The sequence below is a fragment of the Piliocolobus tephrosceles genome, chromosome 21 (genome assembly GCF_002776525.5).
Source record: "Piliocolobus tephrosceles isolate RC106 chromosome 21, ASM277652v3, whole genome shotgun sequence".
Classification (NCBI taxonomy): Eukaryota; Metazoa; Chordata; class Mammalia; order Primates; family Cercopithecidae; genus Piliocolobus; species Piliocolobus tephrosceles.
This window is the reverse complement of record NC_045454.1, coordinates 5,690,814-5,704,995: the sequence shown is the minus strand read 5'-3', so window position 1 is coordinate 5,704,995 and position 14,182 is coordinate 5,690,814. Positions and strand designations below refer to the sequence as shown.

The 14,182-nt window shown below is 45.5% G+C and overlaps 1 protein-coding gene across 1 annotated transcript in view; it reads right to left on the bottom strand.

Moving 5' to 3' along the window:
- Nucleotides 1-347: 347 nt before the first annotated feature.
- Nucleotides 348-14,182, bottom strand: part of LOC111530340 (zinc finger protein 611) — a 23,069-nt gene continuing 9,234 nt past the window's right edge. The window contains exons 2-4 of the mRNA XM_026448822.1: nt 8,931-9,012; nt 4,255-4,381; nt 348-2,355 (exon numbers count right to left, since the gene is read on the bottom strand). Coding sequence (XP_026304607.1) covers nt 425-2,355; nt 4,255-4,381; nt 8,931-8,993 — 2,121 coding nt within the window. The 5' untranslated portion in view covers nt 8,994-9,012 and the 3' untranslated portion in view covers nt 348-424. The remainder of the gene's footprint in view (nt 2,356-4,254; nt 4,382-8,930; nt 9,013-14,182) is intronic.

Genomic DNA, 14,182 nt, shown 5'->3' with positions numbered 1-14,182 from the left:
TCATGACATTTGTAAGGTTTCTCTCCAGGATGAGTTCGCCAATGAACTGCAGTGTACGAACGATGTCTGAAAACTTTACCACATTTATTACACTTGTAAGATATCCCTTCATTCTGGGTTCTCAAATGATTTGCAATGGTTTTAGCGTTACTGAAGACTGCGAGAATCATTACATTAGTCAAATTTCCCCATACCATGAACTGCCTGATGGGGAATAAGTGTTGACTGTCCACTACAGGCTTTACCACACTCATTACACTTATAAGGTTTCTCTCCGGTGTGAATTCCAGTATGTTGTGCCAGATGTGAATCATTCCCAAAAGTCTTGTGACAAACCTTACATTTGTATGGTTTCTCTCCAGTATGAATTCTGTCTTTTAAGGTGTGATTTCCAACTGAAAACTTTGTCACATGCTTCACATTTCTAAGGTTTCTCTCCAGTATGAATCCTTTGATGACGTGAAAGGTGTGATTGTTGATTAAAAACCTTCCCACATTCATTACACTTGTAAGGTTTCTCTGCAGTGTGAATTCTAGTATGTCTTGCCAGGAGTGAATTACGCACGAAAGCCTTGTCACAAACAGTACATTTGTAAGATTTCTCTCCAGTATGAAGTCTACGATGGTATATGAGGGATGCCCAGTGACGGAAGGTCCTGCCGCACTCATTACACTTGTAAGGTTTCTCACCACTATGAAGTCTACGATGGCAATGAAGGGATGACCTGCGACTGAAGGTCTTGTCGCACTCATTACACTTATACGGTTTCTCACCACTATGAACTCTACGATGGCATACAAGGTATGACCTGTGACTGAAGGTCTTGCCGCACTCATTACACTTGTAAGGTTTCTCTCCACTATGAATTCTAGTATGTTTTGCCAGATAGGAATGACACGCGAAAGCCTTGTCACAAACCTTACATTTGTATGGTTTCTCTCCAGTATGAATTACCTTATGTGTCTCAAGGCTTGATTGGCGACTGAAACCTTTTTCACATTCTTCACATTTGTAAGGTTGCTCTCCAGTGTGAATTGATTTATGAATTAAAAGATCTGAATTGTGACCAAAGGTCTTGCCACATTCATGACACTTGTAAGGTTTTTCTCCAGGGTGAATTCTAGTATGTCTTGCCAGTTGTGAATTCCGCATGAAAGCCTTGTCACAAACCGTACATTTGTAAGATTTCTCTCCGGCATGAAGTCTTCGATGGCATACAAGGGAGGACTTGTGACTGAAAGTCTTGCCACACTCATTACACTTGTAAGTTTTCTCTCCACTGTGAATTCTTGTATGTCGAGCCAGCTGTGAATGCCACGTGAAAGCTGTGTCACAAACCTTACATTTGTATGGTTTCTCTCCAGTGTGAATTCTCCTATGTGTCTCAAGGGTTGATTTGTGACTGAAAACTTTGTCACATTCTTCACATTTGTAAGGTTTCTCTCCAGTATGAAGTCTATGATGACATGCAAAGTTTGATTGTTGATTAAAAGCCTTGTCACATTCATTACACTTGTAAGGTTTCTCTCCAGTATGAATTGCCTTATGAATTACAAGAGCTGAATTTTGACCAAAGATCTTGCCACACTCATTACACTTGTAAGGTTTTACTCCAGTATGAAGTCTACGATGGCATGTAAGGGATGACACCTGACTGAAGGACTTGCCACATTCATTACACTTGTAAGGTTTCTCACCTGTGTGGCATCTCTGATGGCCTGCAAGGTACTGCTTGTGATGAAAGAGCTTGCCACATACATCACATTTATATGGTTTGTCTCCTAAATGGATTGTCTGGCGTTTCCTTAAGTGTGAGCTACAATTAAAGGCTTTGCCACTCTCATTACATTGGAAAGATGTTTCTGTCATGTGTAATTCCTGTTCTTGTGTGAGTAATGAAGAATTCAAGAAATTATTCCTATAGTTATTAGAAATCTGGGTTTGGGGCCTACAAGAAATTCTTTGGGATGCTGAAACCGAGGGAGCATCACTGGTAGACTTCTCAAGTTGATTAGCAATTTTGCCTTCGATCTGAAATATGTGCAGTTCAGGCAGATGTGAATGAAAGCTTGATCCAAGCTGATCGTTAATAGGCTTGTTTCCAGCATGCCTTTGATCATATCGGTCTGTACTACCAATCAAGATTTTTATTTTTGTCATGGGTGCTTCATGGCCATTTCTTTCATCTTCTTGACACTGAAACTCAATGTCATGAATTTCTTTTTCAATGTCCTGGAAGCAAAAATCTCCAATGTGATGACTTCCAGGTCTTTGCAATGTCCCTGTGTGGATCACTTCTGTATTGCCTTGCCCTGTTGACAAGACCTCCTTCAACATGCATTTGGAAGTGATATCTACAAAATATAAACACCAACAGGTTTCCAATTAAGTCCAGATGGCAAGTCATACTGAAGTGTGTAAATATGACACAAAAACAATACTTATTTTGAACTTACCAAACATGATCTTCAAAGTATAGGAACACAAAAGGAGTAAGATTCTTTAATAAATAAAGGGCGATTACATGTCCTTGAAATCAATTCTATTAAAGTCTATTTTCTGTATCATGACAAAACACTGACAGGGCACAAACATGTATAACCCTAAAGTGAGTATTTTTCCACCGTGACCCTAAAGTGTATCACAATTTGCAAAAAACATATCACTGTCACATCAGTGCAGAGAAAAATATGTATTCTTCACATTTAAAGCATATTCACTGTATACAAATAAATGCTAAAAAAAAAAAACCACACAATATACTATATTGGTAAATAATCCACCACAAGCTCATGTAAGGATAACCAAAAGCAATGGAAATTCTGTATTGTCAAACAATTATAGCACTGAGAAGATAAGCAAAGATTACAAAAATTAGCCAGGTATCGTGGTCCATGCCTGCAGTCACAGCTACTTGGGAGGCTGAGGCACAAGAATTACTTGAACCAGGAGGCAGAGGTTGCAGTGAGCTGAGATCACACCACTGCACTCCAGCCTGGGTGACAAAGTGAGACTCCGCCTCAAAAAAAAAAAGAAAAAAATAGTTAATACAATATTTTTCTGAATAAATGTCATAAAATTACCTACATCCACACAAAACAGGCACTTAGTGACGTTTTTTAAATTTTTTGTATTTTTATTTTTTTGAGACAGGGTCTTTCACTCCAGCTTGGAGTGCCATGGTGCGATCTCAGCTCACTGCAACCTCTGCCTCCTGGGTTGAAGTGATTCTCCTGCCTCACACTCCTGAGTACCTGGGATTACAGGCACGCACCACTATGCCTGGCTAGTTTTTGTGTTTTTAATAAAGATGGGGTTTCACCATGTTGGCCACCATGTTGGCCAGGCTGGTCTCAAACTCCTGACCTCAAGTAATCCACCCACCTCGGCTTCCCAAAGTTCTGGGATTACCAGTGTGAGTCACTGCAGCCGGTGGCACTTTGTGACTTTAACGAGTGGAGTGTGTCAGTTATATTGCATGCCACATACCAAAAAGCCATATATAAAATTATAAAAATTAATTAATAAAACATTGGAACCCATGATAAAACCAGCAAGCAAATGAGTACATTTATACAGCCTGCAGAATTCTAAACAATTCCTCTTAAGAAAAAATCCACAACTTCTACTTAACCACCAGCACACAATATCAGAACTGAAATACATGTTAAGATCACTACCTTCTGATGTATGAGGTCAAGGAAATACACAGCATTTGGCCGGGCGCAGTGGCTCACACCTGTAATTCCAGCACTTTTGAAGGCTGAGGTAGCGAATCACGAGGTCAAGAGATTGAGACCATCCTGACTAACATGCTGAAACCCCGTCTCTACTAAAATAATACAAAACAATTAACCGGGCATGGTGGTGGGCGCCTGTAGTCCCAGTGACTCTGGAGGCTGAGGCAGGAGAATGGCCTGAACCCAGAAGGCAGAGCTTGCAGTGAGCTGAGATTGCGCCACTGCACTCCAGCCTCGGCGACAGAGCAAGATTCCGTCTCAAAACAACAACAACAAAAAAAATACACAGCATTTTAAGAAATAATAATGACTTCATCCTGAGGGGCGGAGGTTATGGTGAGTTGAGATCATACCATTGCACTCCAGCCGAGGCAATAAGAGCGAAACTCCATCTCAAAAAATTCAAAGAAAAAAATATGTATGGGGCAAAAATCACAAAAGAGAACACAAAACCAGGAAGAGCCAAGACAGACAAGAGCAGACTCCTCATGTCTGCAGGGACATTTTTCTCACCCACAGACTCCAGGTTCCTGTAGTTCTCCAACATCACTTCCCTGTACAAAGCCCTCTGCGCAGGGTCCAGGCATTTCCACTCCTCCAAAGAGAATTCTATAGCCACATCCCTGAAGGTCACGCGTCCCTAAAATGAAACACACATTTCCACAAAACATTATGGAGTTATCACCTTCACAGGAAATGAGAAAAAGAGAAAATAAGTATTTATTTGATCAAAGACTGTGCTCTGACAAAACCACGTTAATGTATTTTTTAATATTTTTTCCCGATAGTTGCATTTTATTATACTTTGCCTTGAAAGATTTTAAGATCCCATCAGTCATTATGGAAGTCTTGATTTTATAGACAATATAAAAACTATATAAATAAAAAGGAAACACAGAGCTAGGCATGGTGATTCACGCCTGTAATCCCAACACATAGGGAGGCCAAGGCAGGCAGATTATTTGAGGTCAAGCATTCGAGACCAGCCTGGCCAACATGGTGAAAACCTGTATCTCCTAAAAACATAAAAATTAGTCGGGCACGGTGGTAGGTACCTGTAATCCCAGCTACACAGGAGGCTGAGGCAGGAGAATCACTTGAACCCAGGAGACAGAGGCTGCAGTGAGTCCAGACCGCACCACTGCACTCCATCCTGGGCAACAGACTGACACTCCATCTCAAAAAACAAAAACAAAACAAAAAAACACTGCTGGGTGATGGCTCTCACCTGTTATCTCAACACTTTGGGAGACCAAGGCGGGCAGATAATGTGGTCAAGAGATCGAGACCATCCTGGCCAATGTGGCAAAACCACATCTCTACTAAAAATACAAAAACTAGCTGGGTGTCATGGTGCGGGCCAGTACTCCCATCTACTCAAGAGGCTGAGGCAGGAGGATCGCTTGAATCTGGGAGACGGAGGTTGCAGTGAACCAAGATCACGCCACTGCACTTTAGCCTGGTAACAGCAAGACTCCATCTCACACACACACACAAAAAAAAGCCAACACAGGGTCTTCTCTAGAGACATGTCAGATATAATGTTCAACATAGCAGGTGATATTAAGTCTCTAGATGAGCTAAGATACAAGTGGTGTTTCAGAGAAGACAAAGTCCAATGGCTTTGAAAGAAAAGTCCAAATCTAAAAACTATCATGATTGGTCAGGCACAGTGGCTCATGCCTGTAATCCCAGCACTTTGGGAGGCCAAGGCGGGCGGATCATGAGGTCAGGAGTTCAAGACCAGCCTGAGAACATGCTGAAACCCCCTCTCTACTAAAAATACAAAAATCAGCTGGGCGTGGTGGTGGGTGCCTGTAATCCCCGATACTTGGGAACCTGAGGCCAGAGAACTGCTTGAAACCAGGAGGCAGAGTTTGCAACGAGCCAATATCATGCTACTGCACTTCAGCCTGGGTGACAGAGCAATACTCCATCTCCAAGAAAACAAAAAACAAAAAACTGTCATGATCACAGCAATAGCCATGACTAACATTTTTGAATGCTTCCCGTGTGCTATACACTCTTCTAAGTGCTTCCCGTGTCATAAGCCATAAAATAACATATTATCCCATGAAGGAAGATCTGTACTTGGAGTCAGCTGCATCACACACACTCTAGCAAACTTGTCACAAATCAAATAGCTAAAAATATCAACACGAGCACCTGAATCCGGATGTCTGGGGTTCACATTTGAATATAAACACCTAAGTAACAGACACAGCTTTAAACTAAACTGCCACAGGTTTATCTAGTGGAGAGAATGTGATAAAGGTCCACGGGTGAGAACATGGAGCATCCTACAAGGTCACTGAATGGACACACACAGGCATGCAAATAATCCTCCACAATATTTCTTACTTTTTTTTTTTTTTTTGGAGATGGAGTCTCACTTTATTGCACAGGCTGGAGTGCAGTGGCACAATCTCAGCTCACTGCAACCTCTGCCACCCAGGTTCAAGCAAGTCTCTTGCCTCAGCCTCCCTAGTAGTTGGGATTTGAGGCACCTGCCACAGCATCCATCTAATTTTTATATATTTAGTAGAGATGGGGTTTCACCATCTTAGCAAGGCTGGTCTTGAACTCCTGATGTAGTGATCTATCCTCCTCAGTCTTCCAAAGTGCTGGGATTACAGGCATGAGCCACGGCTCCCGGCCCCTTCTTACTATTAACTCATTATTGTGATAGTTGACAATGAAAAATACTTAAAATCATTACAATTATTATAAAAAATAAACTTATTGCAAATGTTGTTTTCTACATAAACCATGGGCTTATCCATCCATGTATTCATGCACACACATCCCATCAGGCCGTTACGCAGGTGGTGGCGCGCACCTCTAATTCCAGCTACTCAAGCAGCTGAGGCAACTGAATCACTGTAATCCATAATATCAGTGAAAAACTGAATCACTGAAAAACTGAATCACTGTAATCCGGGAGTCAGAGGCTACAGTGAAACGAAATCACACCACTGCACTCCTGCCTGGGTGACAGAGTGAGACTCAACTCAAAAAAATAAAATAAAATAAAATAAAATCAATGATGTAATAAAGCATCCTGTACCACTGATGCCTATCTCCACTTTCCATTCCATTCTGAGTCATTAAAAGTGCAGTTTGGCCAAGCACAGTGGCTCACGCCTGTAATCCCAGCACTTTGGGAGACCGAGCTGGAGGAATCACAAGGTCAGGAGTTCGACCAGCCTGACCAATATGGTGAAACCCCATCTCTACTAAAAATACAAAAAAATTAGCCAGCCATGGCAGTGAATACCTGTAATCTCAGATGTATGGGAGGCTGAGGCAAAAGAATTGCTTGAAGCCAGAAGGCAGAGGTTGCAGTGATCTGAGATCCCGCCACTGCAATCCAACCTGGGCAACAGAGCGAGACTCCATCTCAAAAAAGTGCAGAGTCCAGCCGAGCTGGCTGTCTCCCATCTGGAATGCCAGCAATTTGGGAGGCCAAGATGGGAAGAACAGTTGAGGCCAGGATATCAAGGCAATAGTGAGCTATGATTGCACCACTGCACTCCAGCCTGGACAACAAAATAAAAATACAATATAAAAAATAAAGCCGGACTCAGTGGCCCACACCTTTAATCCCAGCGCTTTATGAGTCCCAGACAGGCAGATCACAAGGTCAGGAGTTCAAGACCACCCTAACCAACATGATGAAACCCCGTCTCAACTAAAAATACAAAAATTAGCTGGCTGTGGAGGTGCGTGTCTGTAGTCCCAGCAACTCGGGAGGCTGAGGCAGAAGAAGTGCTTGAAACTGGGAGGCAGAGGTTGCAGTGAGCTGAGATTGTGCCACTGCACTCCAGCTTTGTTGACTGAGTGACTTCATCTTAAAATAAATAAATACATACATACATACATTCATACATACATACGTATATAGATATATATGGTGACCCATGCCTATCCTTCAGGCTCTTTGGGAGGCTAAAGTAGGGATTAGTTGAGCCCAGGAGTTTGAGGCTGCTGTAAACTCTGAATTGTGTCATTGTACTCCAGAACTAAGCCACAGAGTGACACCTTCTCTCTCTCTCTTTCTTTTGAGACAGAGTCTCACTCTGTCTCCCAGCTGGAGTGCAGTGGCACAATTTCGGCATATGGTAACTTCCACCTCCAGGGTTCAAGTGATTCTCCTGCCTCAGCCTCCTGAGAAGCCAAGATTACAGGTATGCACCACCACACCAGGCTAATTTTTGTATTTTTAGTAGAGACACAGTTTCACCATATTGGCTAGGCTGGTCTTGAACTCCTGACCTCAAGTGATCTACCTGCCTCAGCTTCCGAAAGTGCTGGGATTACAGGTGTGAGTCACCACACCTGGACCAACATCCTGTCTCTTTAAAAAAAAAAAAAAAAAAGTTTGGAGTCAGAGACATGTTGATCTACTAGTGTGGCTTCAAATGCATTACCAAATCAGATACAAAATATCTCCCCTTATTCGTCTCCCTGTCCAGAATTTACCAGATATCTGTGCACATTAACATATATATTTCATATGTAGTTTCTTTTTTTTTTTTTTTTTTTTTTTGAGACGGAGTCTTGCTCTGTCGCCTGGGGCTGGAGGAGTGCAGTGGCCGGATCTCAGCTCACTACAAGCTCCGCCTCCCGGGTTTACGCCATTCTCCTGCCTCAGCCTCCGGAGTAGCTGGGACTACAGGCACCCGCCACCTCGCCCGGCTAGTTTTTTGTATTTTTAGTAGAGACGGGGTTTCACCATGTTAGCCAGGATGGTCTCGATCTCCTGACCTCGTGATCCGCCCGTCTCGGCCTCCCAAAGTGCTGGGATTACAGGCTTGAGCCACCGCGCCCGGCCTCATATGTAGTTTCTCTGAGTTGGTCCACAAAAAGCTGACATCCAGATGTGGCCCCTGAACCACCCAGGCTGCCCAGCAGCACTAACATCAACAGGCCCACACCCCATGTTTATCCATGTCTGGTGTGAGCCCTTCCCAGGACCGTGCCCAGTGGAGCCTTTTCCCAAGTCCATGTCACTGGGTCACAGGAGATGGAATCTCAGAGCAGGTGACAGGAACTGAGGGCAGGCATGGGTGAGTGCGAGCGCACCTGTCAGGCAAAATGCTTCAGACTCAGAAAAGACTGGCTACTACAATACCTGGCATTTCAGAAAGGAAAGAGACAGATTAATCCCCAGAGGAACATCACTTCACCTGAGGAAGGGCCATGCCGGGCTCCTTTCCTTTCCTCTTCTCAGCTGTTTCCTCACGTAACATGAGTCTGTAGAAATCAATCCTGTATGTGAAAAAAAAAAATGAGACTTCATGTTAGAAATGACTCACTCCCTTCCTGTGACAAAAACACACGAACAGGGAAGACCTCACCCTATAGAAAGATGGTCCCCCTCTGCCCACTGCACCAGAGATCATGCAGAGATAAGAAAGCCCCACAGGAAGACCTATAAGTGTACATTTAATCCCGGTCTTCAGATCTCACTCCCCTCCTGGAGAAATTCCCACACACGAGGCAGCAGGGGGGAGCTGGGCTGGACTGATCCCCCTTCAGGATACAGACCCATCCCTCATCAAACCCCATCCAGAGGACAGCCCCTCACCTCTGTGGATCACAGGCTGAGCTCAGCCCCCAGAAATGGAGGACACAGAGCTTCGATGCTCAGTGCTGCACACAGATGACAAGCACCTGGGCCACTGCAGCTATTACTGAGGGTGGGCTCCATCCCTTCAGAATAAGAATCCCTGCTAAAGCAGCACAAAAGCTCTATTTGCAAAATGCTCTGCCCTCTAATGTGAAGCCAGGGTTGAGCTCCACTCAGAGGGGACAAGCCCAGCACAGCCCCACGTTCTGCTCTGCTCTGTCTTTGGGGCCTTGTTCTCACCAGGATCCAGACAGTGGATGGTAAAGGCACAAAAATAATCACACAGAACAGTCAATGTGGACCAGAGGTGGGATGAAGGTTGGGCTGTGTGTAAGGAAAATAAATCTTGGGGCCCCAAATCACTAAGCAAAATGGAAAAGTCAAGCTGGGAGCTGCTTAGGGAGCCAGACTCCCCTTCTATTCAAAGTCACCCTTCTGCTCCCTGACACAGATGCCTATATGAGTGTCTTCTTTGGAAAGGCTAATCAGAAACTCAAAAGAAAGACCCAGCACAGTGACTCAGGCCCGTCATCCCAGCACTGTGGGAGGCGGAGGCAGGCAGATCACTTGGGGTCAAGAGGTCGACACCAGTCCAGCCAACATGGTGAAACCCCATCTCTGCCAGACGCGGTGGCTCACGCCTGTAATCCCAGCACTTTGGGAGGCCGAGACGGGCGGATCACGAGGTCAGGAGATCGAGACCATCCTGGCTAACACGGTGAAACCCCCGTCTCTACTAAAAATACAAAAAACTAGCCGGGCGAGGTGGCGGCGCCTGTAGTCCCAGCTACTCAGGAGGCTGAGGCAGGAGAATGGCGGGAACCCGGGAGGCGGAGCTTGCAATGAGCTGAGATTGGCCACTGCACTCCAGCCTGGGCGACAGAGCGAGACTCCGTCTCAAAAAAAAAAAAAAAAAAGAAAAGAAATCGCATTTTGTTCTCTACTAAGAGAAATTCTTCTGCCTTGAAATGCTGTTAATCTGTAACCCTAGCCCCAACCCTGTGCTTGCAGAAACATGTGCTGTGTTGACAAGGGATAATGGATTTAGGGCTGTGCAGGATGTGCTTTGTTAAAAAGTGTTTGCAGACAGTATGCTTGGTAACAGTCACCGCCATTCTCTAATCTCAAGTACCCAGGGACAGAATGTACTGCTGAAGGCCACAGGGACCTCTGCCCAAGAAAGCCTGGGTATTGTCCAAGGTTTCTCCCTGAGATATGGCCTCGGGGAAGGGAAAGACCTGACTGTCCCCCAGCCCAAAACAGTCAAAAAAAGTTTTCAGCAGGAAAACTATGCCATAGGAAGTGTATACATTGCCCTATAGCAGAAAGAGGGGTTACGAGACTAGCCTGGCGACTTCAAACCCAAAAAGAAGCCACTTCCGGACTCTTCTGGGGACGTCCCAGTTTGCTCTGGGTGAAAGAAGACAGGCCAGAATTTCCAGGTCCGTGGGGTCCCCACGTGCAAGGGATAGAAGCGCCTGGGACCTGGGAAGGGCAGACTTAATATAAGACAGAGCGAAACTCAGGCGACGCGGTAGGGCCTTCACGTCACGTGATCCGCTTCCGGGTTTGCGCGCGCAGGACACGAGCCAGGCCTGGACTCCACCCGCGAGCTGGTTAAGGGTGCCTGGGATCGGGGCGGGGTGGAGAGATCTTGCCCTTTAGAACGGGAAGAGGGCGGGGCCGGGGCGGGACCTGTGCGTCTCTCAGCCTGGCACCCAGCACCTCTGTTCTGCGGGTTTTTGGAGGCCAGAGCGGCCAGGAAGGCTGAGGCACGATTCAGAAGCCCTGGAATTGTATGGAACGGGAATGCAAACTAGAATATGAAATGCAAAGCTCTGCCTGGAAGGAACATACGATTTCATGCTGACGACCCACAGAAGAGAATAGAAATCCTCTCAATGCCGGAGGAGGTGGCTCACACTTGTAATTCCAGCACTTTGGGAGGCGGAGGCGGGCGGATCACGAGGTCAGGAGATCGAGACCATCCTGGCTAATATAGTGAAACCCTGTCCCCACTAAAAATACAAAAAATTAGCCGGGCGTGGTGGTGGACGCCTGTAGTCCCAGTTACTCGGAAGGCTGAGGAAAGAGAATGGCGTGAACCCGGGAGGTGGAGCTTGCAGTGAGCCAAAATCGTGTCACTACACTCCATCCTGGAGGACAGAGCGAGACTCCGTCTCAAAAGAAAAGAAAAGAAATCCTCTCCCTTTCTATTCTCCATTTACTCAGGAGAGGGAGTTCACCATGTGCTCAGCTTCCGAGACTTCCCTAGGGCCTCTGCCTGGGATGCAGGAGGGAGTGCTCAGGCCAAGGAGAACTGAGGTCACCATCTGATGCTTAAACACAGCAGGGATGCGGGCGCGGGGGAGGAAGCCTGAGGTCCCAGCTACTCAGGAAGCGACGGCGGAGAATCGCTGGACCTGGGGGTCCAGGCCAGCCTGGGCGACAAAGTTACATCCCCTCCCTCAGGGTTCCCTTCCTCATCTCACTCTCACACTCTTTTACTTTTCTTTCTCTTTTCTTTTCTTTTTTTTTTTTTTTTTTTTTTTTTTTTTGAGACTGAGTCTCGCTCTGTTGCCCAGGCTGGAGTGCAGTGGCACGATTTTGGTTCACTGCAAGCTCCGCCTCTCGGGTTCATGCCATTCTCCTGTCTCAGCCTTTTGAGTAACTGGGACTACAGGCGCCAGTCACGACTCCTGGCTAAGTTTTTGTATTTTTAGTAGAGACGGGGTTTCACCGTGTTTGCCAGGATGGTCTCGATCTCCTGACCTCGTGATCCGACCGCCTCAGCCTCCCAAAGTGCTGGGATTGCAGGTGTGAGCCACCGTGTCTGGCCTTTTTTTTTTTAAACCCTTTTTAAATAAAATTTTTGATGGTGTTACATAGGGGTCCAACATTATTCTTTTCCATGTGGATATCCAGTTAGTTGTCCCAGCACATTTGTGAAAGAGATCTATTACTTTCTCTTTTGTTACTTTTTTCTTTCCTATTATTTTTCAGGCAGAGTATTTCTCTGCGGCCCATGCTGGGGTGCAGTTGCGAGATCGTGGTTCACTGCAGCCTCTGCCTCCTGGGTGGAAGCTATTCTTCTGCCTCAGCCTTTGGAGTAGCTGCTATTACAAATGCACACGGCTATGCCCAGCTAATTTTCATATTTTTGGTAGAGACGGGGTTTCACCATGTTGGCCAGGCTGGTCTGGAACTCCTGACTTCAAGTGATCTGCCTCCCTCAGCCTCCCAAAGTGCTGGGATTACACTAGTGCGTCACCGTGCCTGGCCCAGGAAATATTCTTTACTTCACTCTTTAAATGTGAGAAAATATAACTGAAAAACAAAGAGTCTCCTCCCAAATGAGAAATCATCTCCACGATGATAATAGAGAAAGAAATTAAAATGATTTTATTAATAAATAAGCTTTAGACGAGAATATGATGGGAAATAGAGGCAAATAGCCAAGAGGTTGAAAAGAGAGAAAGACACTTGACTGTTCTATACAACGCATTAAGTACATGTTTTCAAGATCAACACTAATCAGTCCTCAGGGAAGAGGACTTGACAACACCCTTGGTCACACACAGTTCATCCTGGCTCTGCTTGGTAATGGAGGTGACGATCTGTGTCAGCTAATTAGCTTCATCCTGAGGGAGGGAGAGAAACCCTGACACTAACCCTAACACAATATTAGCAGGGCATCGTGGCAGGTGCCTGTAATTTTTCTGTATTTTTAGTAGAGACAGGGTTTCACCAAGCTGGCCAGGCTGGTTTCGAACTCCTGATCTCAAGTGATCCGCCCACTTCGGCGTCCCAAAGTGTTGGGATTACAGGCTTGAGCCACGATGGTCAGTCAGGAAAACTCTTAGAAGTTGCACCTGCATTTCACTAGACTCAGGTTGTAGGGCCACATTCCTCTCAAGGCTCAGAATTATTTAAAGGTCCAAAGCTTTAAATTGGAATCATTTGATGTTGGAATTATTTAATTTCCTTTTTTTTTTTTTTTTTTTTTTTTGAGATGGAGTCTCGCTTTGTCACCCAGGCTGCAGTGCAGTGGTGCAATCTCGGCTCACTGCAACCTCTACCTCCCAGGTTCAAGCAATTCTCCTGCCTCAGCCTCCTGAGAAGCTGGGACTACAGGCATGTGCCACTACCCCTGGCTAATTTTTTTGTGTCTTTAGTAGAGACAGGGTTTCACCATGTTGGTCAGGCGATCTCAAACTCCTGACCTCTTTATCAGCCCACCTTGGCCTCCCAAAGTGCTGGGATTACAGGCGTGAGCCACCATGCCCAGCCGTTGTTTGCCTTTCAAAGCGAGCTCCCAAATTCTTCAGAAATACATCCCTGGGCCGGGAGCGGTGGCTCAGGCCTGTAATCCCAGTACTTTGGAAGGCCGAGGATGGAGGATCATCTAAAATGAGAAGTTCAAGACCAGCCTGGCCAACATTTAGGTTTGTAGAAACCCCGTCTCTACAAAACTATAAAAATCAGCCAGGCATGATGGCGGGTGCCTGTAGTCCCAGCTCCTCTGGAGGCTGAGGCAGGAGAATCGCATGTACCGGGGAGATGGAAATTGCGGTGAGCCGAGATGGCGCCGTTTTACTACGGCCTGGGAAACAAGAGCAAAACTTCCGAAGAAAGGAAAGGGAAGGAAAAGGAAAAGGAAAGGAAAGAAAACTACCTCAGAAGACAGAAAACGCATTTGCAAATTTTCTAAATAAATGTCCTAAGAAAAGAGATGAAAGGAAAGAAAATCTCTTTCTTTATTTTCAAAGGAGGAATTGTACCTCTCATTTATTTGCTTGTTTGTTTGAG